The 25,970-nt window shown below is 66.8% G+C and overlaps 4 protein-coding genes across 4 annotated transcripts; 1 reads left to right on the top strand and 3 right to left on the bottom strand.

Moving 5' to 3' along the window:
• Positions 1–2,143: 2,143 nt before the first annotated feature.
• Positions 2,144–6,981, bottom strand: LOC137461219 (proteasome subunit beta type-6-like). The gene is given in 8 exon segments (XM_068171058.1): positions 2,144–2,430; positions 3,095–3,188; positions 3,190–3,240; positions 3,834–3,851; positions 3,853–3,964; positions 4,298–4,429; positions 5,533–5,600; positions 6,730–6,981. Coding segments are annotated over 8 exon segments (735 nt in total). The 5' UTR covers positions 6,853–6,981; the 3' UTR covers positions 2,144–2,293.
• A 3,128-nt stretch (positions 6,982–10,109) lies between these two features.
• On the bottom strand, positions 10,110–12,343 carry LOC137461217 (vitelline membrane outer layer protein 1 homolog). Its single transcript, XM_068171055.1, has 3 exons — positions 12,131–12,343; positions 11,592–11,617; positions 10,110–10,410 (listed from the first exon to the last, which is right to left on the bottom strand). Exons 1-3 carry the CDS (start codon positions 12,341–12,343, stop codon positions 10,110–10,112), a joined length of 540 nt encoding a protein of 179 aa, XP_068027156.1.
• Positions 12,344–12,733: 390 nt separating this feature from the next.
• Positions 12,734–16,126, bottom strand: MBLAC1 (metallo-beta-lactamase domain containing 1; the record flags this gene model as incomplete). Its single annotated transcript, XM_068171054.1, has 2 exons — positions 12,734–12,747; positions 15,412–16,126. Coding segments are annotated over 2 exons (729 nt in total), but the record flags the coding sequence as incomplete, so codon positions are not given.
• A 1,837-nt stretch (positions 16,127–17,963) lies between these two features.
• TAF6 (TATA-box binding protein associated factor 6) lies at positions 17,964–25,886 on the top strand (the record flags this gene model as incomplete). Its single annotated transcript, XM_068171059.1, is given in 13 exon segments — positions 17,964–18,228; positions 19,985–20,212; positions 21,040–21,126; positions 21,728–21,844; positions 21,846–21,882; positions 22,676–22,695; positions 22,697–22,733; positions 22,841–22,960; positions 23,505–23,647; positions 24,530–24,607; positions 24,712–24,813; positions 25,521–25,662; positions 25,754–25,886. Coding segments are annotated over 12 exon segments (1,172 nt in total), but the record flags the coding sequence as incomplete, so codon positions are not given.
• Between the last annotated feature and the right edge of the window lie 84 nt (positions 25,887–25,970).

Below are 25,970 nucleotides of genomic sequence, written 5' to 3'. Positions count from 1 at the left end.
CTCCCCCCACCCCCCCAATGAGGTTCTGTCCCCAAATTCTCCTTTTCCCTCCCCCAAATCAGCCTTTGCCACCTTCAAGTTGCAGTTTTCCACCCCTAAAGTGGTGCTTTTCACCCCCTAACTGGGACATTTCACCCCCAAAGTGGTCCTTTTCTCCCCCAAATGTCTACTTTCACCCCCAAACTGATATTTTTCTCCCCCAAAATGGCATTTTTCACCCTTAAATTTATCCTTTCACTCCCAAGATGTCCTTTTTATGCCCCAAAATGACACTTTTCACCCCCAAATGTCTACTGTCACCCCCAAAATGCCCTTTTAATGCCCCAAAGAGGCACTTTTCACCCCCAAACTGATCCTTTTCTCCCCCAAAATGGCAAGGTTTATCCCCAAATGATCATTTTTTAACCCCAAAATGGCATTTTTCACCCCCAAATTTATCCTTTCACTCCCAATATGTCTTTTTTATGCCCCAAATGGCACTTTTCACCCTCAAATGTCTACTTTCCCCCCAAAAATGTCCTTTTTATCCCCCCCAAATGGCACTTTCCAGCCCCAGAATGAGGTTCTGTCCCCAAATTCTCCTTTTCCCTCCCCCAAATCAGCCTTTACCCACCTTGAAGTTGCAGTTCTCCACCCCAAAAGTGGTGCTTTTCACCCCCTAACTGGGACATTTCACCCCCAAAGTGTTCCTTTTCTCCCCCAAATGGCACTTCTCACCCCCAAAAGGTCCTTTTTATGCCCCAGAATGACACTTTTCACCCCCAACTGTCTACTTTCACCCCCAGAAGGTCCTTTCAATGCACCAGAGAGGCACTTTTCACTCCCAAACTGATCCTTTTCTCCCCCAAAATGGCAACTTTTATCCCAAAATGATAGTTTTTAACCCCAAAATGACATTTTTCACCCTCAAATTTATCCTTTCACTCCCAAGATGTCCTTTTTATGCCCCAAAGTGGCACTGTTCACCCCTCAACTTTACCCTTTCTCCCCCAAAATGACAATTTTTATCCCCAAAGGCTTAATTTTTTTGCCCCCAAAGGGCATTTTCCACCCCATAATTTACATTTCATCCCCCAAAATGTCCTTTTTATCCCCAAAATGATCCTTTTCTCTTCCAAAATGGCACTTTCCACCCCCAAAATGATACTTTCAGCCCTCCAAAATGTCCTTTTTCCCCCCCCAAAGTGGCACTTTTCACTCCCCAGATTACCATTTTTTACCCCAAACTAGCACTTTTCACCCCTCAACTTTACACTTTCTCCCCCAAAATGGCAATTTTTACCCCCAAATGGTCATTTTTACCCCCAAATGGCATTTTTCACCCCAGAATTTATCCTTCCCCCCCCCCAAGATGTCCTTTTAGTGCCCCCAAGAGGCACTTTTCACCCCCCAAACTGATCCTTTTCTCCCCCCCAAATAGCAAGTTCTCTCCCCAAATGATCATTTTTTACCCCAAAGTGGCACTTTTCACCCCCAAAATGTCCTCTCTGCCCCCCCAAATTGTCCTTTCCGCCCCCAGAATGAGGTTCTGCCCCCAAATTGGCCTTTTCCCTCCCCCAGATCAGCCTCTTCCTTCCTTCAAAGTGCAGTTTTCCACCCCACAAATGCTGCTTTTCACCTCTAAATGGCACTTTCCACCCCCAAAACGATCATTTCTTACCCCAAAATGGCACTCTTCACCCCCACACTATCTGCCCCCCCCAATGATCCTTGTAACCCCCAAAATGAAGCTTTTTGCCCCCAAACCTTAGGGGCTTCCAGGAGGGGTCACCCCCATGATGTGTGGGGGTCTCCAGGAGGGATCACCCCCTTACTGAGGGGGCTCTAGGAGGGGTCACCCCCATAATGAATAAGGGGTTTCCAGGAGGGATCACCCCATACTGGAGGGGCTCCAGGAGGGGTTACCCCCATATTGAGTGGGCTCCAGGAGGGGTCATCCCCATATTGAGGGGGGCCTCCAGTAGGGATCACCCCCCCTAATGAGGGGGGGGTGTCTCTAGGAGGGGTCACCCCATACTGAGTGGAGGCCAAGAGGGGTCACCCCCATAATCGGGGGATCACAGGTCAGGGGTGACCCCATAGTGAGGGGGGGGTGACCCCATATTGGGGGGGGGTCTTCAACTCCAGCCCCCAGGCACAGATCTCAATTCCATCAACCATTTATTACCCCCCCAATACAACCCCTTATGCAGAACTCCTTCCTCCCAGGTTTTGGGGTGTCCCCCACTCCTCTGAGATTTGGGGGGACCCCTCCTCACAGTGTTGGGGGAGGTGTCACAGGCAGGCCCCCTGCTCAGACCGGGGGTCCCCCGTCGCCCCCCGGCAGCTGGTCCCCTGCCAGGACGCTGCGCTGGACGCCGGCGGCGCTGATGGTGGCCAAGCGAATCACCCCCCCGCTGGAGCCATCCCTGCACATGGCCAGGGCCAGAGCTGCCAAAAGGGGGCAGGGGAGGGGGGGTCACTGCTGGGGGACTCAGACACACCCCCTCCCCCCCCAAAAAATACCCCCAGAGCCCTCCCCAGGGAGGCTGAAAGCCAACGAAGTGTCCCCACACAAACCCAGCCCAAAGCCCCCCGGGGTCAACACACCCTCAGGGCACGCCCCCAAATTAAACCCCCTCAGTGCCCCCTTCACCCCCAAATCACCCCCCTCAGTGCCCCCTCCCCCCCAATCAACCCCCCCTCAGTGCCCCCTCCCCCCCCCAAATCACCCCCCCCAGTGCCCCCTCCCCCCCCAATCAACCCCCCTCAGTGCCCCCTCCCCCCCCAAATCACCCCCCCCAGTGCCCCCTCCCCCCCAATCAACCCCCTCTCAGTGCCCCCTCCCCCCCCAAATCACCCCCCCTCAGTGCCCCCCTCCCCCCCCCCAATTAACATCCCCCTAGACCCCTAGGGGCCCCATGTCCAACCCCTTCTAGACCCCACAAACACCTCCAGGACCCCCACAAACCCCTCAGGACACCCCCAAAGCCCCCTCCATGTCTCCTCTAAGTCCCTCAGGGCCCCCTCCATCCCCCCAAATCCCCTATGAGCCCCCTGCCCAACCCCTTCTAATCCCCCCCAAAGCCCTCCAGGGCCCCCCCCCCAAGCCCACCTCTGGCCACGAACTCCTGGCACTGGGCCTGGCTCATGCCTGGCTGGAAGGCAGCGTCCAGGAAGCCGTAGATGTAGGAGCTGCCAGACCCCCCCCACGGCGAAGGGCTGCCGCAGCAGCATCCCCCCCATGGGCACCACGTACACCTGGGGGGGAACAGAGCTCAGGGGGGCTGGGGGGCAGCTGGGGGGCAGGGTGAAGGGGAGAGAAAGGGAGGGAATGGGGCAGGAGGAGCCCCCCCGTGGGCACCAGGTACACCTGGGGGGGCATAGGGCTCAGGGGGGCAGCTATGGGGCTGAGAAGGGAAGGTGGGACAAGAAAAAAGGGAAAGAAAAGGGGCAGGAGGATCCTGCTATGGGGCAGAGAAACCTTCTATGGGGCTGGGCGATTCATGCTGTGGGGCTCTGCTACAGGGCTGGGGCTCTCACACTATGGGGCTGGGGGTGATGCTATGGGGGCCCTGCTGTGGGGCAGAGGGTCCAGCTATGGGGCAGAAGGACTTGCTCTGGGGCAGAGGGATTCGCTGTGGGGCAGAGGGTCCTGCTGTGGGGCAGGGGGCACTGCTGTGGGGACCCTGCTACAGGGCTAGGGCCATTGCTGTGGGGCAAAGGGTCCCACTATGGGGCAGGGGGCACTGCTGTGGGGCAGGGGGATTAGCTGTGGGGCAGGGGATGCTGCTATGGAGCTGGGGGTCCCGCTGTGGGGCTGGGGGTCCCGCTGTGGGGCAGAGCCCCCTCACCTGCCCGCCCCGCCGGGGGGTCCCATCCGGCCACGATGACGCCGGCGCTGAGCTCCTCGCGGTACCGGTAGCAGCTCTGCTGGAAGAGCCTGGCGGCCGTGCGCACCCGGGGCGGCTCCTCCAGCTCTATGCTGCAGGGGCACAGCGGGGGATGGGCAGGGGGCGCCCCCGGCCCCCCCGCAGTGCCTCCTCCTCACCCCTAACTGCCTCCTAAGTGATCTTCAGCCCCAAAACAGCTGCCAGCCCCATAACTGCTCCCCCGACCCCATAAGTGCCTCCTCTTGACCCAGAACTGCTCTCCAGCCCCACAACTGACCCACAGCAGACCCCCTCAGCCCCCTAAGTGTCCCCCCAACCCCATAACTACCCCTTCCTGGCCCACAACTGCATTTTCCAGGCCCATAACTCCTCCTTTCTGCCCTGTAACTGCCCCCCCAGCCCCACAGCTGCCCCCCCCAGCACACCTGTGGAAGGCCAGCTGGTAGGCCACGGCGTCGGCCACGGCCTGCGTGTCGGCGGCGGAGCCGGAGCGGCAGCAGAAGATGCGGTCGTGTACCGGCGTCAGCTTGTCCGTCACGCGGTTGGCCACGTAGGCACTGCGGGGACACCCGGGGGACACTCACACGGGGGCAGCAAGGGGGCAGCACAGTGGCATCAGTGTGGGGACAGCAGCAAGGGGACAGCAGCAAGGGGACAGCACAGTGGCATCAGTGTGGGGACAGCAGCAAGGGGGCAGCAGCAAGGGGACAGCACAGTGGCACCAGTGTGGGGACAGCAGCAAGGGGACAGCAGGAAGGGGACAGCACAGTGGCACCAGTGTGGGGACAGCAGCAAGGGGGCAGCAGCAAGGGGACAGCACAGTGGCACCAGTGTGGGGACAGCAGCAAGGGGGCAGCAGCAAGGGGGACAGCACAGTGGCACCAGTGTGGGGACAGCAGCAAGGGGACAGCAGGAAGGGGGCACCAGTGGCACTGACATCATCAGTGTGACATCAGCATGGTGACACCACCAGAGTGACAGCAGCACGGGGACAGAGCAGCCCTGAGCGCAGCCCCGAGCCCAGCCCCGAGCCCAGCCCCGAGCTCAGCCCCCTGCCCAGCCCCCTGCTCAGCCATGAGCACAGCCCCCAGCCCAGCCCCCAGCCCAGCCCCCAGCTCAGGCCCCAGCCCAGCCATGAGCGCAGCCCCCAGCCCAGCCCCCAGCTCAGCCCCCAGCTCAGCCCCCAGCCCAGCCCCCCAGCTCAGCCCCCAGCTCAGCCCTGAGCCCAGCCCCCAGCCCAGCCCCCAGCTCAGCCCCCAGCCCAGCCCCCAGCTCAGCCCCCAGCTCAGCCCTGAGCCCAGCCCCCAGCCCAGCCCCCAGCCCAGCCCCCAGCCCAGCCCCCAGCTCAGCCCTGAGCCCAGCCCCCAGCCCAGCCCCCACCTCAGCCCCCAGCCCAGCCCCCAGCCCAGCCCCCGGCCCAGCCCCCGGCCCAGCCCCGGGCCGGGTCCCCAGGAGCTGCAGAGCTGCGGTTGGTGACAACCGCTCGGGGTGGCACCTGGGGGCCTCTGGTGACAACAGAGTCCTGGTGACAAGGGAGGGGCCGGTGGCCCCTGGGACCCCTCTGCGCTCTGGGGGTGACATCGTGGGGACACCACCCCCCACCACAGCCCTGTGGTGATGTCACTGATGACGTCACAAGTGACATCACTGCGGCCCTCACCCGGTGGTGGTCCTGGAGTCGGCTCCGATGACGACACCGCCGTCAAACTCCACGGCCATGATGGTGGTCTGTGGGCAGGGGGGAAGCGGGTTGGGGGGCAGACCCATAAGTGAAACCCCCCAGACCCATAGCTGACCCCCTCCAGACCCACAACTTCTCCCTCCTGCCCCATAGCTACCACCCCAGCCCACAACTGACCCATGCAGAGCAACGACTACCCCCCCTGCCCCATAACTGACCCTCCCAGCCCCCATAAGTGCCCCCCCAGCCCATAACTGAACCCATGCAGAGCAACAACTGCCTCTCCACCCCATAAGTGACCCTCCAGCCCCATAAGTGACCCCACATACCCATAACTTCTCTCTCCTGCCCAATAACTGACCCATGCAGAGCAATAACTACCCCCCCGCCCCAAAAGTGCCCCCCCAGCCCCATAAGTGACCCCTCAGCCCCATAGGTGACTCCCCCAAACCCCTAACTGACCCCCCAGACCCCTAAGTGAACCCCCAGCCCCATAAGTGACTCCTCCAGACCTATAGCTTCTCTGTCCTGCCTCATAACTGACCCCCCCAGCCCAATAACTGACCCATGCAGAGCAACGACTACTCCCCTGCCCCATAAGTGACCTCCCAGCCCCATAGGTGACTCCCCCAAACCCAAAACTGACCCCCCAGCCCTATAAGTGAACCCCCAGCCCCATAAGTGACTCCCCCAAACCCAAAACTGACACCCCACCCCTAAGTGACCCCCCCAGCCCCCTAAGTGACTCCCCCAAACCCAAAACTGCCCCCCAGCCCCCTAAGTGAACTCCCAGCCCCATGTGACTCCCCCAAACCCAAAACTGACCCCCCCAGCCCCATAAGTGAACCCCGAGCCCCATAAGTGACTCCCTCAAACCCATAACTGACCCCCCCAGCCCCATAAGTGAACCCCCCAGCCCTATAGGTGTCTCCCCCAAAGCCATAACTGACCCCCCCTACCCCTAAGTGACCCCCCAGCCCCCTAAGTGACTCCCCTAAACCCAAAACTGCCCCCCAGACCCCTAAGTGAACCCCCAGCCCCATAAGTGGCTCCCCCAAACCCATAACTGATCCCCCCAGACCCCTGGGTGACCCCTCCCCGACTCCATCAGTGCCCCTCCCGTGAGCTCCTCCTGCTCCCCACCCCGTGCCTGGCCGCCCCCCGCGCCCCACTCACGCCGGTGCTGACTGCCTCCTGCGTCCACTCCGGGAGCAGCGCCGCGGGGCCCGCCCGGGCCCAAGGCTCCGCCGCCCGCACCGTCAGCGCCGCCGCCCGCACCGTCAGCGCCGCCGCCGCCATCTTGCCGCCGCCTGCCCTGCTTTACGGCAGCGAGGCTGCGCGCAGCGAGGCGGGGGAGGCGGGGTGGGGTGGAGCGCTGAGGTTGTACCGCCGCGCTTTACGGCCGCGTCGCAAACGCCTGAAACACCGCCGCGCTTTTGCGGCAGCGTGGCACACACGCACACACACACCACCCCCACCCCCCCGAGCGGCGCTGCGCTTTACGGCAGCGCGGTTCCACCACCCCCACCCCCCCCGGGAAAAGGGGCGTGCCCCAGAGCTGTCAATCAAAGTCTTTTATTGCCCCGCCCCTGGCGGGTTGTCGTTGGGCGCTGGGCTCGCGCAAGGGGCGGAGCTGCGGCGGCGGGCGAGGCCTCCTGGAGGGGCGTGGTTTGCAGAGCGGGCGGCGCAGCCGGCGGGGGCGGGGCCGGCCGCAGGGGCGGGGCCTGGCGGTCGCTCTGGGCGGGTAGGAGGCGGGGTTCAAGGCGGTGGCCCCGCCCCCCTCGGGGGCCTGTGGCTGCCCCGCCCCTTGGGCTACTCACGCTGGGAGGAGGGGCGAGGGCCGCGGAACACGACGGTGAGGGGGGCGGGGCGGTGGGCGGGGCGAAGAGGGGGAGGGTTCCTCAGCTCGTCCAATAGGAGCCGCCCCCAGGGCGATGGGCGGGACATGTGGAAACAAGGGGCGGGGGCGGGGGGGATGTCAGCGACCCCAGACCCCGAGGAACCATCTCCCAGTGCCCCCCAGTGCCTCCCAGTGCCCCCCAGTGACCTCCCAGTGCCCCCCAGTGCCCCCCAGTGACCTCCCAGTGACCTCCCAGTGCCCCCCAGTGCCTCCCAGTGCCCCCCAGTGCCCCCCAGTGACCTCCCAGTGCCCCCCAGTGCCTCCCAGTGCCTCCCAGTGCCCCCCAGTGACCTCCCAGTGACCTCCCAGTGCCCCCCAGTGCCCCCCAGTGACCTCCCAGTGCCCCCCAGTGCCTCCCAGTGCCCCCCAGTGCCCCCCAGTGACCTCCCAGTGCCCCCCAGTGCCTCCCAGTGCCCCCCAGTGACCTCCCAGTGCCTCCTAGTGACCTCCTAGTGCCCCCCAGTGCCTCCCAGTGACCTCCCAGTGACCTCCCAGTGCCCCCCCAGTAACCTCCCAGTGCCCCCCAGTGCCTCCCAGTGCCTCCCAGTGCCCCCCAGTGCCTCCCAGTGACCTCCCAGTGACCTCCCAGTGCCCCCCCAGTAACCTCCCAGTGCCCCCCAGTGACCTCCCAGTGCCCCCCAGTGCCTCCCAGTGACCTCCCAGTGCCCTCCCAGTGCCCCCCAGTGCCCCCCAGTGCCCCCCAGTGCCTCCCAGTGCCCCCCAGTGCCCCCCAGTGCCTCCCAGTGCCCCTCAGTGACCTCCCAGTGACCTCCCAGTGCCTCTCAGTGACCTCCCAGTGTCCCCCAGTGCCTCCCAGTGACCTCCCAGTGCCCCCCAGTGCCTCCCAGTGACCCCCAGTGCCCCTCAGTGACCTCCCAGTGCCCCCCAGCTCCCCCAGCTCTCACCCCCCGTGGCCTCGGGGCTCCCTGGCTCATTCTGGGGGGGCTCAGGCCCGGCTGGGGGCTGCTGGGGAAGGGGTGGGGGAGGGTCAAAGAGGCTGTGGCTTGGGGGGGGTGTCCCTGTGAACCCCACTCCAACCCCCCCCTTCCCTCCCCCCCTTCCCCCCCCCTCTTTACCTGCCCCTGCTCCATCCTCGGGGGGGGGAGGGGCTGCAGCAGACCAGAAAGAGAGGAGTTGGGGGGGGGGCAAGAGACCCCCACTCCCCTCCCCCACTTTAAAGGAAATCCTCCCTGCCCCAGGGACCCCCCAGCAAAACTCACCGGGGGGGAGGGGCAGAGTGCCCAGGCTGGCAGCAGAGCTGGCACCGGCCTGGCCCTGCCCTCCCCGCGGGGGTGAATCATTAACCCCGGGGGGGCAAGGTCCAAGGGAGGGGACAAAGGACCCAGGGGACACCAGGCCCCCCCAGAAGGGACACCAGGCCCCCCCAAAAGGGACACCAGGCCCCCCCAAAAGGGACCCAGGGGACACCAGGCCCCCCCCAAAAGAAACCAGGGGACACCAAACTCCCCCAAAAGGGACCCAAGGGACTCCAACCCCCCCAAAAGGGACCCAAAAGGGACCCTGGGGACACCAGGCCCCCCAAAAGAAAGCAGGGGACACCAACCTCCCCCAAAAGAAACCAGGGGACACCAACCCCCCAAAAGGGACCCAGGGGACACCAGACCCCCCCAAAAGGGACCCAGGGGACACCAACCCCCCCCAAAAGAAACCAGGGGACACCAGGCCCCCCAAAAGGGACCCAAAGGGGACCCAGGGGACACCAAACCCCCCAAAAGGGACCCAGGGGATACCAACCCCCCCAAAAGGGACCCAAAAGGCACCCAGGGGACACCAAACCCCCCCAAAAGGGACCCAGGGGACATCAGACCCCCCCCAAAAGGGACCGAGGGAACACCAACCCCCCCAAAAGAAACCAGGGGACACCAGGCCCCCCCAAAAGGGACCCAAAAGGGACCCAGGGGACACCAGGCCCCCCAAAAGAAACCAGGGGACACCAAACTCCCCCAAAAGGGACCCAAGGGACTCCAACCCCCCCAAAAGGGACCCAAAAGGCACCCAGGGGACACCAAACCCCCCCAAAAGGAACCCAAAAGGGACCTAGGGGACACCAGGCCCCCCAAAAGAAAGCAGGGGACACCAACCTCCCCCAAAAGAAACCAGGGGACACCAAACCCCCCCCAAAAGGGACCCAAAAGGGACCCAGGGGACACTAGGCCCCCCAAAAGAAAGCAGGGGACACCAGGCCCCCCCAAAAGGGACCCAAAAGGCACCCAGGGGACACCAAACCTCCCCAAAAGGGACCCAGGGGACCCCAACCCCCCCCAGAAGCAGGTGGCACCAAGCGGTCATTGACTGAGTTTAATGCTGGGGGGGGACACAAAGGGGACAGCAGGGGGGAGAGCACCAAGGGACGTGGGGGAGGTCATGAGGGTCAAGGAGGTGTCCTGGGGTGGGGGGGGCATGAGGACCTTAGAGGCCACCAGGGGAACGTTGGAGGCCATCAAGAGGTCCCTGGAAGCCACCAGGGGGACCCTGGAGGCCCCCAAGGTCAAGGAGGTGCCAGGCTGGCCCCATGGGCACCTGGGGGAGCTGCTGCAGGGCCACAGAGGGCGGCAGGGAGGTTGCCCCCAGGGGGGCTACCCCTCCCCCCAGGGGAACTATGCCCCCCCAAGGGGACTCCCCCAACCCCCTCCCCTCAGGGGCAGCAGAAGAGCTGGAGGCTGTTGAGGCCGGTGTCGTCCCCTGCCTTCTGGGGGGGCTCCACCAGGGTCCTGAGGCCGCAGACCCACCAGGAGGGGGAGCAGGGCTGGCTCCAGTTGCCCCAGGCGCCGGCCATGGTGCCCTCCCCCTGCAGCACCTCCCCCCCCTCGCAGAGGGCGTCCAGGTTGGAGGCTGCGGCGTCGTCCCACAGCCCCCGCGGCGCCTCCACCCGCAGCCGGAAGGAGGCCAAGCGCTGCTGCCCCGGGCACCGCTGCGCCCCCAGCCAGGAGCCACGCCTGCGGGGGGGAGAGCGGGGCGCGGCTGGGGGGAGGCCGGGGGGCGGGGGGGTGGGAGGGGTGTGGAAGGTGTGGCTGGGGTATAGGAGGGGTGTGGGTGGGGTGTGGAGGGTGTGGGAGGGGTGTGGGTGGGGTGTGGGAGGGGTGTGGGAGGGGCGTGGGTGGGGTGTGGTAGGGGTGTGGTGAGTGTGGGAGGGGTGTGGGTGGGGTGTGGGCGGGGTGTGGAGGATGTGGGAGGGGTGGGGAAGGTGTGGGAGGGGTGTGGAGGGTGTGGCTCGGGTATAGGAGGGGTGTGGGTGGGGTGTGGGAGGGGTGTGGGAGGGGTGTGGGTGGGGTGTGGGAGGGGCGTGGGTGGGGTGTGGGAGGGGTGTGGTGAGTGTGGGAGGGGTGTGGGTGGGGTGTGGGCGGGGTGTGGAGGATGTGGGCGAGGTGTGGAGGGATGAGAGTGGGGTGTGGAGGGTGTGGGTGGGGTGTGGGAGGGGTGTGGAGGATGTGGGAGGGGTGTGGAGAGTGTGGGTGGAGTGTGGGAGGGGCATGGGTGGGGTGTGGAGGGTGTGGGTGGGATGTGGGTGGGGAGTGGGAGGGGTGTGGGAGGGGTGTGGAGGGTGTGGGTGGGGTGTGGAAGGGATGTGGGTGGGGTGTGGGAGGGGTGTGGAGGGTGTGGGTGGAGTGTGGGAGGGGCATGGGTGGGGTGTGGAGGGTGTGGGTGGGATGTGGGTGGGGAGTGGGAGGGGTGTGGGAGGGGTGTGGAGGGTGTGGGTGGGGTGTGGAAGGGATGTGGGTGGGGTGTGGGAGGGGTGTGGAGGGTGTGGGTGGAGTGTGGGTAGGGCATGGGTGGGGTGTGGGTGGGGCGTGGGGGTGTGGTTGGGGTGTGGAGAGTGGGAAGGCTGTGGATGGGGTGTGGGAAGGGTGTGGAGGATGTGGGAGGGGTGTGGGAAGGGTGTGGAGGATGTGGGAGGGGTGTGGAGGGTGTGGGAAGGTGTGGGAGGGGTGTGGAGGGTGTGAGTGGGGTGTGGAGAGCACGGGTGGGGTGTGGGGGGCGTGGCTGGGGGCTGTGGAGGGCAGGGGTGGGGCACGGGGGGCCATAAAGCAGCATCCCCGCGGGACCCCCAGGGGCGCCGACCTCCCCCCATGCCCTCCCCCCCATGCGGGCCCCGCGGCGCCCCCCCGCGGCGGCTCACGGTGCGACGCTGGAGCTGGCGGTGCCCTGGGGGTGGCAGAGCAGCCTGACGCCGTTCAGCCCCGAGTCGTCCCCCGAACAGCCCGCGGTAGGCTTCCACCTGCGGCCCCCCCCCGAGTCACGGATCCTGCCCTCCTCACCACCCCTCCCCGACGCCCCCAGCGCCCCCCACGCCCCAACCTCCCCACCGCCCCCACGACCCAACCTCCCCACCGCCCCCACGGCCCCCCACGACCCAACGTCCCCGACCCCTCCCCAATGTCCCCCCCAATGACCCCAGCTCCCCACAATGTCCCCAACCTCCCCAGCCCCCCCCACGACCCCCCAACGTCCCCAGCCCCCCCAACCCCAAAGTCTCCGACCCCCTCCAATGTCCCCCCCAATGACCCCAGCCCCCCACAACGCCCCCAACCCCCCCCAGTGTCCCCAACCCCCCCAGTGTCCCCAAGCCCTCCGCCCCCTTCCATCACCATCCCCAACCCCCCCCTCACGACCCCAGCCCCCCCCCCCAAGTGTCCCCACTGCCCCCCCGGGCCCCACCTTCAGCTGCACCCCCACGGCGTAGGAGCCCTTGGGGCAGAACTCGGCCTCCCCCCACTCGCCCCAGGGCCCCCCGTTGGTCACCGTCAGGCTCTCCACAGGGACATCCTGCCCCCAGCCGCGGGCCGGCGGCAGGGCCAGCAGCAGGGCCAGCAGCGGGGCCAGCAGCGGGGCCAGCAGCGGGGCCACCGCGGGCCGCGGGGACCGGGCCATGGCTGCTGCTGCCTCCCCCCGCCCGCCCCGGCGCCCCTTTATAACCCGGGCGGGGGGAGGGAGGGGCAGGGAGAAGGGGAAAGGGACCCGGAGTGACCGCGGGGAGGACCTTGGGCAGCGGGGGAGGGGAGGGCTGGGGGAGGGGAGGGGCCGGGACGGGAATGGGAGGGGTGGGAAGGGGACTGGGGGGGTGCTGGGATGGGTTGGGAGGTAACTGGGGAGGACTGGGAGGCACTGGGGGGGAGCTGGGGGGCACTGGGAGAGAGCTGGGGGGCACGGGGTGGTACTGGTTGGGAGGGTGCTGAGGGCACTGGGAGGGAACTGGGAGCACTGGAAGGGAACTGGGACACATTAGGGGGCAGCTGGGGGGCACTAGGAGGGAGTTTGGGGTCACTGGGGGGGAACTGGGGGGCACTGGGAGGGAGCTGGGGGTCACTGAGAGGGAACTGGGGGGCACTGGGGAGGGGCTGGGGGGAGGTGGGGGTCACTGAGTGGGGGCTGTGGGGCACTGAGATGGAGCTGGGGAGCACTGGGGAGGGGTTGGGGGTCACTGAGAGGGACCTGGGGGGCACTGGGAGGGAGCTGGGGGGCACTAGGAGGGAGCTGGGGGGCACTGGGGGGCACTGGTTGGGAGGGGTTGGGCTGCAGCTTGCCAGGGCTGTGCCAGGTGGCCTGGGGGTCACTGACCCCCGGGGTGAGGACAACATCCCGGGGGACATCCTGGGGTCACCTCCCTCCCCCCCCCCGCCCCCCCAGCTGCCACCTCATTGGCTGGCTCCACCCCCCAACCCTCGGCTCCCATTGGTCAGCTGGAGGCAGCCAAGCTCTGGGGAGGAGCTCCTGGAGGAGGCTGGGGACAGCTTTAGGGGTCCCACGGAGCCCCCGGCTCCGTGGGACCCCTAAAGCTGTCCCCAGCCCCCCTCAGGTGGCATTTGGGGGTGCCCCAGGTGCCACCCCCCGATCTCATCGCCCCCAAAGTGACCTCACCAGGGCTCGCTCAGGGCCTTTATTCCACCCCTGGGGACACTCCTGAGTCGTCATCTCCACCCAGGGAGAGCCCCAGAAGGCCTCTCATGGCCTGAGGTCCTCTCCCCTCATCGTCCTCCTTGGGGTCTGAGGTCCTCTCCCCTCATCCTCCTCCTCCTTGGGGTCTGAGGTCCTCTCCCCTCATCGTCCTTCTTGGGGTCTGAGATCCTCTCCCCTCATCGTCCTCCTTGGGGTCTGAGGTCCTCTCCCCTCATCGTCCTCCCCCTTGGGGTCTGAGATCCTCTCTCCTCATCCTCCTCCTCCTTGGGGTCTGAGGTCCTCTCTCCTCATTGTCCTCCTCCTTGGGGTCTGAGGTCCTTTCCCCTCATCGTCCTTCTTGGGGTCTGAGGTCCTCTCCCCTCATCGTCCTCCTCCTTGGGGTCTGAGATCCTCTCCCCTCATTGTCCTCCTTGGGGTCTGAGGTCCTCTCTCCTCATCCTCCTCCTCCTTGGGGTCTGAGGTCCTCTCTCCTCATTGTCCTCCTCCTTGGGGTCTGAGATCCTCTCCCCTCATCGTCCTTCTTGGGGTCTGAGGTACTCTCCCCTCATCGTCCTTCTTGGGGTCTGAGATCCTCTCCCCTCATCCTCCTCCTCCTTGGGGTCTGAGATCCTCTCCTCTCATCATCCTCCTCCTTGGGGTCTGAGGTCCTCTCCCCTCATTGTCCTCCTTGGGGTCTGAGGTACTCTCCCCTCATCGTCCTTCTTGGGGTCTGAGATCCTCTCCCCTCATCCTCCTCCTCCTTGGGGTCTGAGATCCTCTCTCCTCATCATCCTCCTCCTTGGGGTCTGAGGTCCTCTCCCCTCATCCTCCTCCTCCTTGGGGTCTGAGGTCCTCTCCCCTCATCGTCCTTCTTGGGGTCTGAGGTACTCTCCCCTCATCGTCCTTCTTGGGGTCTGAGATCCTCTCCCCTCATCCTCCTCCTCCTTGGGGTCTGAGATCCTCTCCCCTCATCCTCCTCCTCCTTGGGGTCTGAGATCCTCTCCTCTCATCATCCTCCTCCTTGGGGTCTGAGGTCCTCTCCCCTCATTGTCCTCCTTGGGGTCTGAGGTACTCTCCCCTCATCGTCCTTCTTGGGGTCTGAGATCCTCTCCCCTCATCCTCCTTCTCCTTGGGGTCTGAGATCCTCTCCCCTCATCGTCCTTCTTGGGGTCTGAGGTCCTCTCTCCTCATTGTCCTTCTCCTTGGGGTCTGAGATCCTCTCCCCTCATCATCCTCCCCCTTGGGGTCTGAGGTCCTCTCCCCTCATCCTCCTCCTCCTTGGGGTCTGAAATCCTCTCCTCTCATCCTCCTCCTCCTTGGGGTCTGAGATCCTCTCCCCTCATCGTCCTTCTTGGGGTCTGAGGTCCTCTCTCCTCATTGTCCTTCTCCTTGGGGTCTGAGGTCCTCTCTCCTCATCATCCTCCTCCTTGGGGGTCTGAGATTCTCTCTCCTCATCGTCCTTCTTGGGGTCTGAGATCCTCTCCCTTCATTGTCCTCCTTGGGGTCTGAGATCCTCTCTCCTTGTTGTCCTCCTCCTTGGGGTCTGAGATCCTCTCCCCTCATTGTCCTCCTCCTTGGGGCCACCTCCAAGGCTTCCATCTCCTCTGGAAGCCTCTCATGGCCTGAGGTCCTCTCCAGTTTCCTTCTCCCTCTCCTTGAGGCCACCTCTAAGGCTTCTTCCTCCACTGGAAACCTCTCATGGCCTGAGGTCCTCTCTCCCCTCATTGTTCTCCTTGGGGCCACCTCCCTTGGTCCCCCCTCTGCTGGGACCCCCCTCCCCATCCCTACCCTCCCTCTCCCCTGGTGCCATCTCCTCCCTCTCCTTGTCCCTCCCCTCCCTCTCACCTGGTGGTGTCTTCTCCTTCTCCCTGTCCCTCCCCCCTTCCTCCCTCTCCCTGTCCCAACCCTCCCTCTCCCCCCGCTGCCATCTCCCCCCTCTCCCTGTCCCTCCCCTCCTTCTCCCTCTGCCCCACTGCCATCTCCCCCCTCTCCCTCTCCTCCCTCTCTCTCTCCCCTGCTGCCATCTCCCCCCTCCCCCTGTCCCTCCTCTCCCCCTCCCCCGCTGCCCCCCTCCCCCTCTCCCCGGGCCTCCCCTGCCCTCCCCGGGGCCCTGAGGACCCTGAAGGGGGCGCCGTGGCCGGGGACGATGACGTCGGCGGTGGCCAGGGCCCAGCTGCGGCTCTGCTCCTGCCGGGCCTGGTCCTGGCTCAGGGCTCTCCACTCCTCCTCATCCTCCTCCCTCTCGAAGAGGTCCCCGGCCACCAGCACGGTGCCCAGGGAGGTGCCCCGCAGCAGCAGGCTGACGTGGTCGGGGGTGTGCCCGGGGGTGGGCACCACCTCCAGCAGCCCGGGGTGCAGGGGGTAGGGCAGCCCCCGGCCCATGCCGTGGGGCAGGTACAGCCCCTCCCCCCGGCTCAGGTCCAGCCCCACCACCAGCGTGGCCTGGGGGAAGAGGTTGATGTTCCCCACGTGGTCCGAGTGGCCGTGGGTGACCACCACGTGGGTGACGTCCGCGGGGGTCAGCCCCTGGGCCCCCAGCAGCTGCAGCAGGCGCCGGCGGCCCCACGGCCCCCCCGTGTCCACCAGGGCCGTGACCGGGCCCCCCCCACACCAGGCTGATGGAGCCCTCGGCGCGGCAGCTGCCCTCGGGGCCGGGGGCGGCTGTAGCCCTCCTGCAGCACCCGCAGCGAGTACGGCACCCCCGGCACCTCGGGGCGGCCCAGGGGGCGCGTCAGCACCCCCCGAGGCATGCCGGGGGGCAGGGGGGGGCCGGGCAGGTCACAGGGGGCAGGTCAGCACCCCCCGAGGCATGCCGCGGGGCAGGGGGGGCCGGGCAGGTCACAGGGGGCAGGTCAGCACCCCCCGAGGCATGCCGGGGGGCAGGGGGGGCCGGGCAGGTCACAGGGGGCAGGTCAGCACCCCCCGAGGCATGCCGCGGGGCAGGGGGGGCCGGGCAGGTCACAGGGGGCAGGTCAGCACCCCCCGAGGTGTGCCGGGGGGCAGGGGGGGGCCGGGCAGGTCACAGGGGGCAGGTCAGCACCCCCCGAGGCGTGCCGCGGGGCAGGGGGGGGCCGGGCAGGTCACAGGGGGCAGGTCAGCACCCCCCGAGGTGTGCCGGGGGGCAGGGGGGGCCGGGCAGGTCACAGGGGGCTCAGACGCAGGTTGTGCTCCGCAGCGACCTGGGCAGGGGGGGTGTGTTGGTTAAAGGAGACCCCAAAGGGTCTCCCCCCGGTTCCCCAGTGGTCTCCCTCAGTCGTCCCTCCACAGCTCCCCCAATGGCCTTCCCCAGTCCCCCCCAGTGCCCCCAGCCCCCTCCAGTGCCCCCAGCCCCCTCAATGGTCTCCCCCAGTCCCCCCAAAAGTCTTAGTGCCCCCAGTCCTCCCAGTTGTCCCCAGTCCCCTCAGTGGGCTCCCCCAGTGCCCCCCCATGGTCTCCCTCAGCGCCCCTAGTTCCGCCCCCAGTGGCCTCCTCCAGAGCTCCCAGCCCCCCCCCAGCTCCCCAAAGGCCTTCCCCAGTTCCCCTCCCCCCAGTTCCACAATGGCCTCCTCCAGTACCCCCAGCCCCCCAGGAGTCTCCCCCAGTCCCGTCCTCAGCTCCACAGTGGCCTCCCCCAGTGCCCCCCCCAGTCCCCCCAGCTCTCCAATGGCCTTCCCCAGTTCTCAGCCCCACAAGGGTCTCACTCAGTCCCCCCCCAGCCAGTCGCCCCCAGCCCCCCAAGGGGCCGCCCCCAGTCCACCCCCAGCTCTCCAATGGCCACCCCCAGTGCCCCCCCAGCCCTCCAATGGCCTTCCCCAGTGCCACCCAGCCCCCCAATGGTCTCACTCAGTCCCCCCCCCAGCTCCACAATGGCCTCCTGCAGTCGCCCCCAGACATCCCAACGGCCACCCCCAGACCCTCCCAGCTCTCCAATGGCCTTCCCCAGTTCTCAGCCCCCCCAATGGTCTCACTCAGTCCCCCCCCCAGCCCTCCAATGGCCTTCCCCAGTGCCCCCAGCCCCCCAATGGTCTCACTCAGTCCCCCCCCAGCTCCACAATGGCCTCCTGCAGTCGCCCCCAGACATCCCAACGGCCACCCCCCAGACCCTCCCAGCTCTCCAATGGCCTTCCCCAGTTCTCAGCCCCCCAATGGTCTCACTCAGTCCCCCCCCCAGCTCTCCAATGGCCTTCCCCCAGTGCCCCCAGCCCCCCAATGGTCTCACTCAGTCCCCCCCCCAGCTCTCCAATGGCCTTCCCCAGTGCCCCCAGCCCCCCAATGGTCTCACTCAGTCCCCCCCCAGCTCCACAATGGCCTCCTGCAGTCGCCCCCAGACATCCCAACGGCCACCCCCAGACCCTCCCAGCTCTCCAATGGCCTTCCCCAGTTCTCAGCCTCCCAATGGTCTCACTCAGTCCCCCCCCAGCCCCCCAATGGCCTCCCCCAGTCCGCCCCCCAACCCCCCAATAGCCTCCCCCAGTTCTCAGCCCCTCAAGGGCCGCCCCCAGCCCCTCAATGGCCTCCCCCCAGTTCCCAGCCCCCCCCCAGCTCCGCGCTGGTCTCCCCCCCGCCCCTCGCGCTCACCCCCCGCCGGCGCCTCGCGGTCCTCGCGCACTGCGCACGCGCAGCCCCTCCGCCCCTCCCCCCGCGGCAGGTCCTGGCAGGGCAGTGCCGCGCGGCCGCCCCCCAGTGCCCCCCGGCGCCCCCCCGCCGGCGCCGTTCCGTGTCGCGACAGAGACGTGCCCGACAGAGGGGGCGGGGGGCTCGGGGCGGGGGGGCTCGGGGGGCAGGGGTCCCCTCCCCACACAGTCTCCACCTGCCCTTCCCTGCGGCCCCGCCAGGGCCTGGCGCCGCGAGGGGGCGGGGCCAAGATGGCGCCGGCGGGAAGCCACCCCCGCGCGTGACAGGTAACGGGGGCTGGGGGTGCTGAGCCCTGGGGTGCTGGGTGCTGAGCCCTGGGGTGCTGGGTGTTGAGTCCTGGGGTCCTGGGTGCTGAGTCCTGGGTTCTGGGTGCTGGGTCCTGAATCCTGGGTGCTGGGTGCTGAGTGCTGGGGTCCTGAGTCCTGGATCCTGAATCCTGGGTCCTGAATCCTGGGTCCTGAATCCTGGGTGCTGGGTGCTGAGTCCTGGGGTCCTGGGTCCTGAATCCTGAATCCTGGGTGCTGGGTGCTGAGTCCTGGGGTCCTGAATCCTGGGTCCTGGATCCTGAATCCTGGGTCCTGAATTCCTGGGTGCTGGGTGCTGAGTCCTGGGGTCCTGGGTCCTGGGGGCTGGGTCCTGGGTGCTGGGTCCTGGGTGCTGGGTCCTGGGTGCTGAGTCCTGGGTGCTGGGGTCCTGGGTGCTGGGTCCTGGGTGCTGAGTCCTGGGTGCTGGGGTCCTGGGTGCTGGGTCCTGGGTGCTGAGTCCTGGGTGCTGGGTCCTGGGTGCTGGGTCCTGGGTGCTGAGTCCTGGGGTGCTGTGTCCTGGGGGCTGGGTCCTGGGTGCTGAGTCCTGGGTGCTGAGTCCTGGGTGCTGGGTCCTGGGTGCTGGGTGCTGAGCCCTGGGGGCTGGGTCCTGGGGGCTGGGTCCTGGGGGCTGCGTACTGGGTGCTGAGCCCCTGGGGGCTGGGTGCTGAGTGCTGAGTCCTGGGGGCTGGGTCCTGGGCGCTGGGTCCCTGGGTGCTGAGTCCTGGGGGCTGGGTGCTGAGTGCTGGGTCCTGGGGGCTGGGTCCTGGGTGCTGGGTCCTGGGTGCTGGCTCCTGGCTCCTGGCTCCCCCTCCAGGCTGTTTTTGGGGTGCTCTGCTCCCCCTGCTCTGGGTGCCCTGCCCCCAGGGGTCTCTAAAGCGGGGAGGGGGCAGCCTCAGGCTGGCTCTGTGCCTGGGGTCCCCCCCCGGCTTTTGGGGTCCCCCCCCAGCTGTGGGCTCCTTGCTTGGGGCTCCCTGCTTCTGTGGCCCCCCCAGCTTGGGGCGCTCCTTCACCTTGCTCCTCAGCTTTGGGGTGCCCGCGGTTTTGGGGTCCCTCAGCTTTGGGGTCTCCTTAGCCTTGGGGTCCCTCAGCTTTGGGGTCCCCCTAGCCTTGGGGTCCCTGGTTTGGGGTCCCCCTGGTTTGGGGTCCCCCTGGTTTGTGTGCCCTCAGCTTTGGGGTCCTTCAGCTTTAGAGTCTCCCTGGTTTTGGGGTCCCTGCTTTGGGGTTCCTTGGCTTTGGGGTCCTCCATGCTTTGGTGTCCCTGGCTTTAGGTCCCCCCAGTTTTGGGGTCCCTCTAGTTTTGGTGTCCCTGGGTTTAAGTCCCCCCAGCTCTGGGTTGCCCCCATGTTTTGGGGTCCCCCTGGTTTTGGGGTCCTGGTTTGGGGTCCCTCAGCTTTGGGCTGCTCTCAGCTTTGGGGTCCCCCGGTTTTGGGGTGCCCCTGGCTTGGGGTCCCTCAGCTTTGGGCTCCTCTGTGCTTTGGCATCCCTGGTCTTAGGTCCCCCCCATGTTTTGGGGTCCCCCCGGTTTTGCAGTCCCTGGCTTTAGGTCCCCCCAGCTCTGGGACCCCCCCATGTTTTGGGGTCCCCCAGCCCTGGGGGTCTTGCTCCTCTTGGGGTCCCCCAGCTTCATGTCCCCTCCCTCAGTCCCCCCCAGGCTGCCCTCCCCTTCAGCTCCCCCCCCGGCTCCGCCTGCCCTGCCCTTCGGTTCCGCTCCCTGCAGGCTGCTGCCGGCCCCGGGGGGCTCTGCCCCTGCCCGGCCTGGCTGCCCCCCGCGCGGGGGAGGAGGAGGAGGATGGCAGAGGAGAAGAAGCTGAAGCTGAGCCAGACCCTGCTGCCGGCAGAGTCGATGAAGGTGATGGCAGAGGCCATGGGCATCGGGGGCGTGCCCGAGGAGAGCTGCCAGCTGCTGGCAGAGGAGGCCAGCTACAGGCTCAAGGAGATCGCCCAGGTCTGGGGGGGGCGCTGCTGGGGGCACTGCTGGGGGCGCTGCTGGGGGAGCCTTGGGGGCACTGCTGGGGGCACTGCTGGGGGCACTGCTGGGGGAGCCTTGGGGCTGGGGGCACCTCGGGGGCACTGCTGGGGGCGCTGCTGGGGGAGCCTTGGGGCTGGGGGCACCTCGGGGGCACTGCTGGGGGAGCCTTGGGGGCACTGCTGGGGGCACCTTGGGGCTGAGGGCACTGCTGGGGGCACTGCTGGGGGCACCTTGGGGCTGAGGGCACTGCTGGGGGAGCCTTGAGGCTGGGGGCACTGCTGAGGGCACTGCTGGGGGCACCTTGGGGCTGAGGGCACTGCTGGGGGCACCTCGGGGCTGAGGGCACTGCTGGGGGAGCCTTGAGGCTGGGGGCACCCTGAGGGCACTGCTGGGGGCACCCCAGCGGCAGGGAGGGGACTGGGAGTAGGGAGTGGGAATGGGGGGCACAGGGTTGAGGGGATGGGGACTGGGACTGGGGGGCAGCTCTCTGCCTACCTTCCCTCCCAATGCCATTCTCTTTTCCTTTCTCCGTCTCCCCCTTTTCCTTCCTTCCATCTGCCTTTTCCTCCTCTCTCACTCCCTTGTGTTCTCTTTTTCTCTCTCTCTTCCTTTTTTCTCTCTTTCTTTTTTCTTTTCCTTCTTTTTTATCTTTTCCTTCTCTCTCGCTTTCCTTCTCTTTCTTTTTCTCATCCCTCTTCCCCCTTTTCCCATTTCTGCCCCCCCCTTCCCTCTTCCTCTTCCTCTTCCTCTTCTCTCTCCCTCTGTCTTTCTCCCCCTCTCCCTCCCCCCCCTCCCCTCCCCAGGACGCTCTCAAGTTCATGCAGATGGGCAAACGCCGCAGGCTCAGCACCGGCGACGTCGACTTCGCTCTCAAGCTCAAGAACGTGGAGGTGCCCCCAGACCCCCCCCAGCTCCCCCCCCAACCTCCCCTGCCTCCCCCCCAGCCCCCCCCCAGCCCCCCCCAAACCTCCCTGCCTCCCCCCCAGCACCCCCAAACCCACCTCAAACTCCCTCCAAATCCCCTCCTGCCCCCCCAAACCCACCTCAGACCTCCTCCAGCCCCCCCAAACCTTCCTCCAGCCCCCTTAAACCCACCTCAGACCCCCTCTAGCCCCCCAAACCTTCCTCCAGCCCCCCAAGCCCACCTCAAACCCCCTCCAGCCCCCCCAAATCTTTTTCCAGCCTCCCAAACCCACCTCAAATCTTCTTTCAGCCCCCCAAACCCACCTCAGACCCCCTCTAGCCCCCCCAAATCTTCCTCCAGCCCCCCCAAAACCCGCCTCAGACCCCCTCCAGCCCCCTTAAACCCACCTCAGACCCCCTCCAGCCCCCCCAAATCTTCCTCCAGCCCCCTTAAACCCACCTCAGACCCTCTCTAGCCCTCCCAAACCTTCCTCCAGCCCCCCCCAACCCCACCTCCAACCCTCTCCAGCCCCCTGTACCCCCTCCCTGCCCCCTGGCTGTGTTTCTCACCCCCCTCCCCCTGCCCAGCCCCTCTACGGCTTCCACGCCCAGGAGTTCATTCCCTTCCGCTACGCCAGCGGGGGGGGCAGGGAGCTCTACTTCTACGAGGAGAAGGAGGTGGAGCTGAGTGACATCATCAACACCCCCCCTGCCCAGGGTGCCCCTCGACGTCTGCATCAAGGGTGGGGGGGCTGGGGGGGCGGGGGGAGGGGCTGGGGGCGGCTGGGGGGGCGGGGGGGAGGGGCTGGGGGCGGCTGGGAGGGAGGGTTCGGGGTGGTGGAAGGAAGTTCAGAGGGGCTGGAGAGGCTTGGGGGGAGGTTTGGGGGAGGTTTGGGGGGGTTGGAAGGGAGGGTGAGAGAGGTTTGGGGGGGTTGGAAGGAGGTTTGGGGGGGCTGGAGGGGCTTTGGGGGGGTTGGGGAGGGGTTACAGGGTGGTTGGGGGGGGCCTGCAGGGGGTTTGAGGCGGATTTGGGGGGGGGGTTGGAAGAAGGTTTGGGGGGGAGATTGGGCTTTGGGGGGGGTTGGAAAGGGGGTACAAGGAGGTTTGGGGGGGGGCTGGGGGAAGGTTTGGGGGAGCTGGGGAGGGCTGGGGGAAGGTTTGGGGGGGCTGGGGAGGGTTTGGGGTGGGTTTGGGGAGGTTTGGGGTGGGTTTAGGGGGGTTGGGGGGGGTTAGGGTGGGTTTGGAGGGCTGGGGGAAGGTTTGGGGGGCTGGGGAGGGCCTGAGGTGCGGTTGGGGGGGGCTGTGGGGGGGTTGGGGTGGGTTTAGAGGGGCTTGGGGGGCAGGTTTGGGGGGGCTGGAGGGGGGTTTGGGGGCCTGGGGGTGGGGTTTGAGGTGGGTTTTGGGGGGCTTTGGGGAAGGTTTGGGGGGGCTGTGGGGGCCCTGAGGCAGCTGTGGGCAGGGGGGGGAGGGCTCTGGGGCAGCCTTTGGGCTCCTCAGTGCTTTCTGGGGGGGTCTCAGCCCTCTGCCCCTCCCCAGCTCACTGGCTGAGCATCGAGGGGGGTGCAGCCTGCCATCCCTGAGAACCCCCCACCAGGTGAGCCCCCCCCCTGCCCCAGCCCCTCCCCCAGCCCCCCCGGGGCCTTTTTGCCCCCCCCCCGGGGGGCAGCTGTGACCCCCTGCCCCCCCCCTGTGGCCGCCCAGCCCCCAAGGAGCAGCAGAAGGCCGAAGCCACCGAGCCCCTGAAGGCCTCCAAGCCTGGGCAGGAGGAGGAGAGCAGCCTGAAGGGCAAGGGGCAGAGCCTGGGCAGCGCCGAGGGCAAAGGTTGGCCGCGGGGGGGGCGCTGCGGGGGGGGGGCGGGGGGAAGTGGGGGGAGAGGAGGGGTTCGAAGGGGGCCCTGGGGGGGCTTCAGAGGGGTTTGAAGGGACCTTGGAGGGGGGGGTTGAGAGGCTCCTTGGGGGTCTTTAGGGGGGGCTGAGGGCATCTCAGGGGGGGCTGAGCCCTCCCTGGGGGTCTCCAGGCTGCTTTGAAGCTCTCTCAGGGGGGGGCTGAGGGCACCCCGGGGGGGCTGAGGTCATTTCAGGGGGGCTGAGGCCTCCCTGGGGGTCTCCATCCTGCCTTGAGAGCATCTCAAGGGGGGCTGAGGGCACTTCAGGGGGGGCTGAGGCCTCCCTGGGGGTCTCCATCCTGCCTTGAGAGCATCTCAGGGGGGGCTGAGGGCACCTCAGGGGGGGTCTGAAGCCTCCCTGGGGGTCTCCATCCTGCCTTGAGGGCATCTCGGGGGGGCTGAGGCCTCCCTGGGGGTCTCCATCCTGCCTTGCATCCCTCTCAGGGGTGGATTTTGGGGGGTGGGGGTCTCCCCCTGCAGGCAAGGAGAAGAAGGGGCCGCTGCTGGAGGGCGCCCCCTTGAGGCTGAAGCCGCGCAGCGTGCACGAGCTGTCGGTGGAGCAGCAGCTCTACTACAAGGAGATCACCGAGGCCTGCGTCGGCTCCTGCGAGGCCAAGCGAGCTGTAGGTGGCTACCAAGGGGCCCCAGGTGGCTACCAAGGTCTCCCCCCAGGGGTGGTCGCTGAAGACCCCCCCCCGGTGGCCACCAGGAGTTGTCCCAGGAGGCCACTGGGGAGCTCCTGGTGGCCTTGAGGTGAAGGGGAGGGGGGAGGGACACAGCAGGGCCAGGGTGGTCTCCCCTCTCCCCTTCCTCCTCTCTCCCCTTCCTCCTCTCTCCCCTTCCTCCTCTCTCCCCTTCCTCCTCTCTCCTCTTCCTCCTCTCTCCCCTTCCTCCTCTCTCCCCTTCCTCCTCTCTCCCCTTCCTCCTCTCTCCCCTTCCTCCTCTCTCCCCTTCCTCCTCTCTCCCCTTCCTCCTCTCTCCCCTTCCTCCTCTCCCCCCTTCCTCCTCTCCCCCCTTCCTCCTCTCCCCCCTTCCTCCTCTCCCCCCCTTCCTCCTCCCCCCCTTCCTCTCTCCCCCACCTCTCCTCTCTCTTCTCCCCCCTCTCTCCTCTCCCCTCCCTCTCCTCTTTCTCTATCCTTCCTTTTCCTCCCCCCCATAACCTCCTCCCCTGCCCTCATCCTCCCCCACCTCATATTCTCCCTCTTCTTCTCTTCAAGTGTGAGCTTCCCTTCCTCGTATTCTCCCACTCCCTATATTTTCTATCTCCCTGTATCCTTTCCCTCTGCTTATCCTTCCCCACTTCAGATCCCTCCCTCTCCTCCTCTTCAAGGGTGAGTTCCTCCTTATCCTATCTTTCCTCTCCCCACATTCTTCCTCTCTTCCTCCCCTTACTCTCTCCCTTCCCCAGGGCTGACCTCTTCCCTCCCCTTATCCTCCCCCCTCTCCAGGGCTGCTCTCTCCCCTCCCCATGGCTGACCTCTCCCCCCCCCATCTGTCGCCCCCAGGAGGCCCTGCAGAGCATCGCCACTGACCCCGGCCTCTACCAGATGCTTCCTCGCTTCAGCACCTTCATCTCGGAGGGGGTGAGGCCCCCACCTGCCCCCCCCCCACGCTGGGCACCCCCTGGGCACCCCCTGGGGACCCCCAGGCGACCTCCCCTCCCCCCCTGTTGTTGTGGGCCTGGCAGGTGAGGGTCAACGTGGTGCAGAACAACCTGGCGCTGCTGATCTACCTGATGCGGATGGTGAAGGCCCTGATGGACAACCCCACGCTCTACCTGGAGAAATATGTGAGGAGGGGGCTCAGGGGAGACCCCCTGGGGCTGCCCACCCCCCCCCGGGGCTGCCCACCCCCCCTGGCCTGCCCCCTGCCCCCCTGCCCCTCCCACACCTCCCCCATTGCCACCAGCTGGGCTCTGGCCGCTGCCTTCCTGCCTGGCCCTGCTGGGGGCCCTGCTGCCCCCTGAGTGCCCCCTGCTGCCCCCCTGCTGCCCCCCTGAGTGCCCCCTCCTGGCCCCTGGTGCCCCCGATGCCCTCCTCAGCGTCCCCCCCATGTCCCCAGGTGTCCCCTCCTGCCCCTTGGTGCCACCTCCGTGCCCCTGCTGCCCCCTGCTGTCCCTTCCATGCCCTCCACACATCCTCACATGCCCTCCATGTCCCTTCCATCTGCCCTCCCGTGCCCCCTGCTGCCACCCCCGGTGCCCCCTGATGTCCTCTGCTCCCCCTTGGTGCTCCCTGGTGCCACCTTGCTGCCCCCTCAGTGCCCCCTGGTGCCACCCTTATGCCCCTTGGCGACCCTCCTGTGGCCCCACATATAACTTGGTGTCCCCTTGCTGCCCCCCGAGTGCTCCTTGGTGGCTGCCCCCGCAACTGCACGAGCTGATCCCAGCAGTCATGACCTGCGTCGTCAGCCACCAGCTCTGCCCCCTGAGCCCCCCTGAGTGCCCCCTGTGCCCCCTGCTGCCCCCTGAGCGCCCCCTTGTGGCTGCCCCCGCAGCTGCACGAGCTGATCCCGGCAGTCATGACCTGCATCGTCAGCTACCAGCTGTGCCCCCTGAGCCCCCCTGTGCCTCCTGAGCGCCCCCTGGTGGCTCCCCCGCAGCTGCACGAGCTGATCCCCGGCGGTCATGATCTGCATTGTCAGCCGCCAGCTCTGCCCCCTGAGCGCCCCCTGAGCGCCCCCTGAGCACCCCCCTGAGTGCCCCCTGAGCGCCCCCTGTTCCCCTTGAGCGCCCCCTGTGCCCCCTGAGCGCCCCCTGGTGGCTGTGCCCGCAGCTGCACGAGCTGATCCCGGTGGTGATGACCTGCATCGTCAGCCGCCAGCTATGCCCCCTGTGCCCCCCCTGTGCCCCCCCTGTGCCCCGTGAGCCCCCACTGTGCACCCTGAGCACCTCCTGAGCTCCTCCTGAGCGCCCCCTGGTGGCTCCCCCGCAGCTGCACGAGCTGA

This window comes from Melanerpes formicivorus, unplaced genomic scaffold, assembly GCF_026170545.1.
Source record: "Melanerpes formicivorus ecotype bairdi unplaced genomic scaffold, bMelFor1.0.p_v2 SCAF_1442, whole genome shotgun sequence".
NCBI classification, from domain to species: Eukaryota; Metazoa; Chordata; class Aves; order Piciformes; family Picidae; genus Melanerpes; species Melanerpes formicivorus.
This window is presented reverse-complemented; position numbering and strand designations above follow the sequence as displayed.

Excerpts from the sequence above, each read along its gene's own strand:
- LOC137461217 (XM_068171055.1), bottom strand. The coding sequence starts at position 12,343 with ATGGCCCGGTCCCCGCGGCCCGCGGTGGCCCCGCTGCTGGCCCCGCTG. Across the intron at positions 11,618-12,130 it reads CCGTGGGGGTGCAGCTGAAG|GGCACCGCCAGCTCCAGCGT; the intron begins GTGGGGCCCGGG and ends TGCCACCCCCAG. Across the intron at positions 10,411-11,591 it reads GCCAGCTCCAGCGTCGCACC|GCGTGGCTCCTGGCTGGGGG; the intron begins GTGAGCCGCCGC and ends TCCCCCCCGCAG.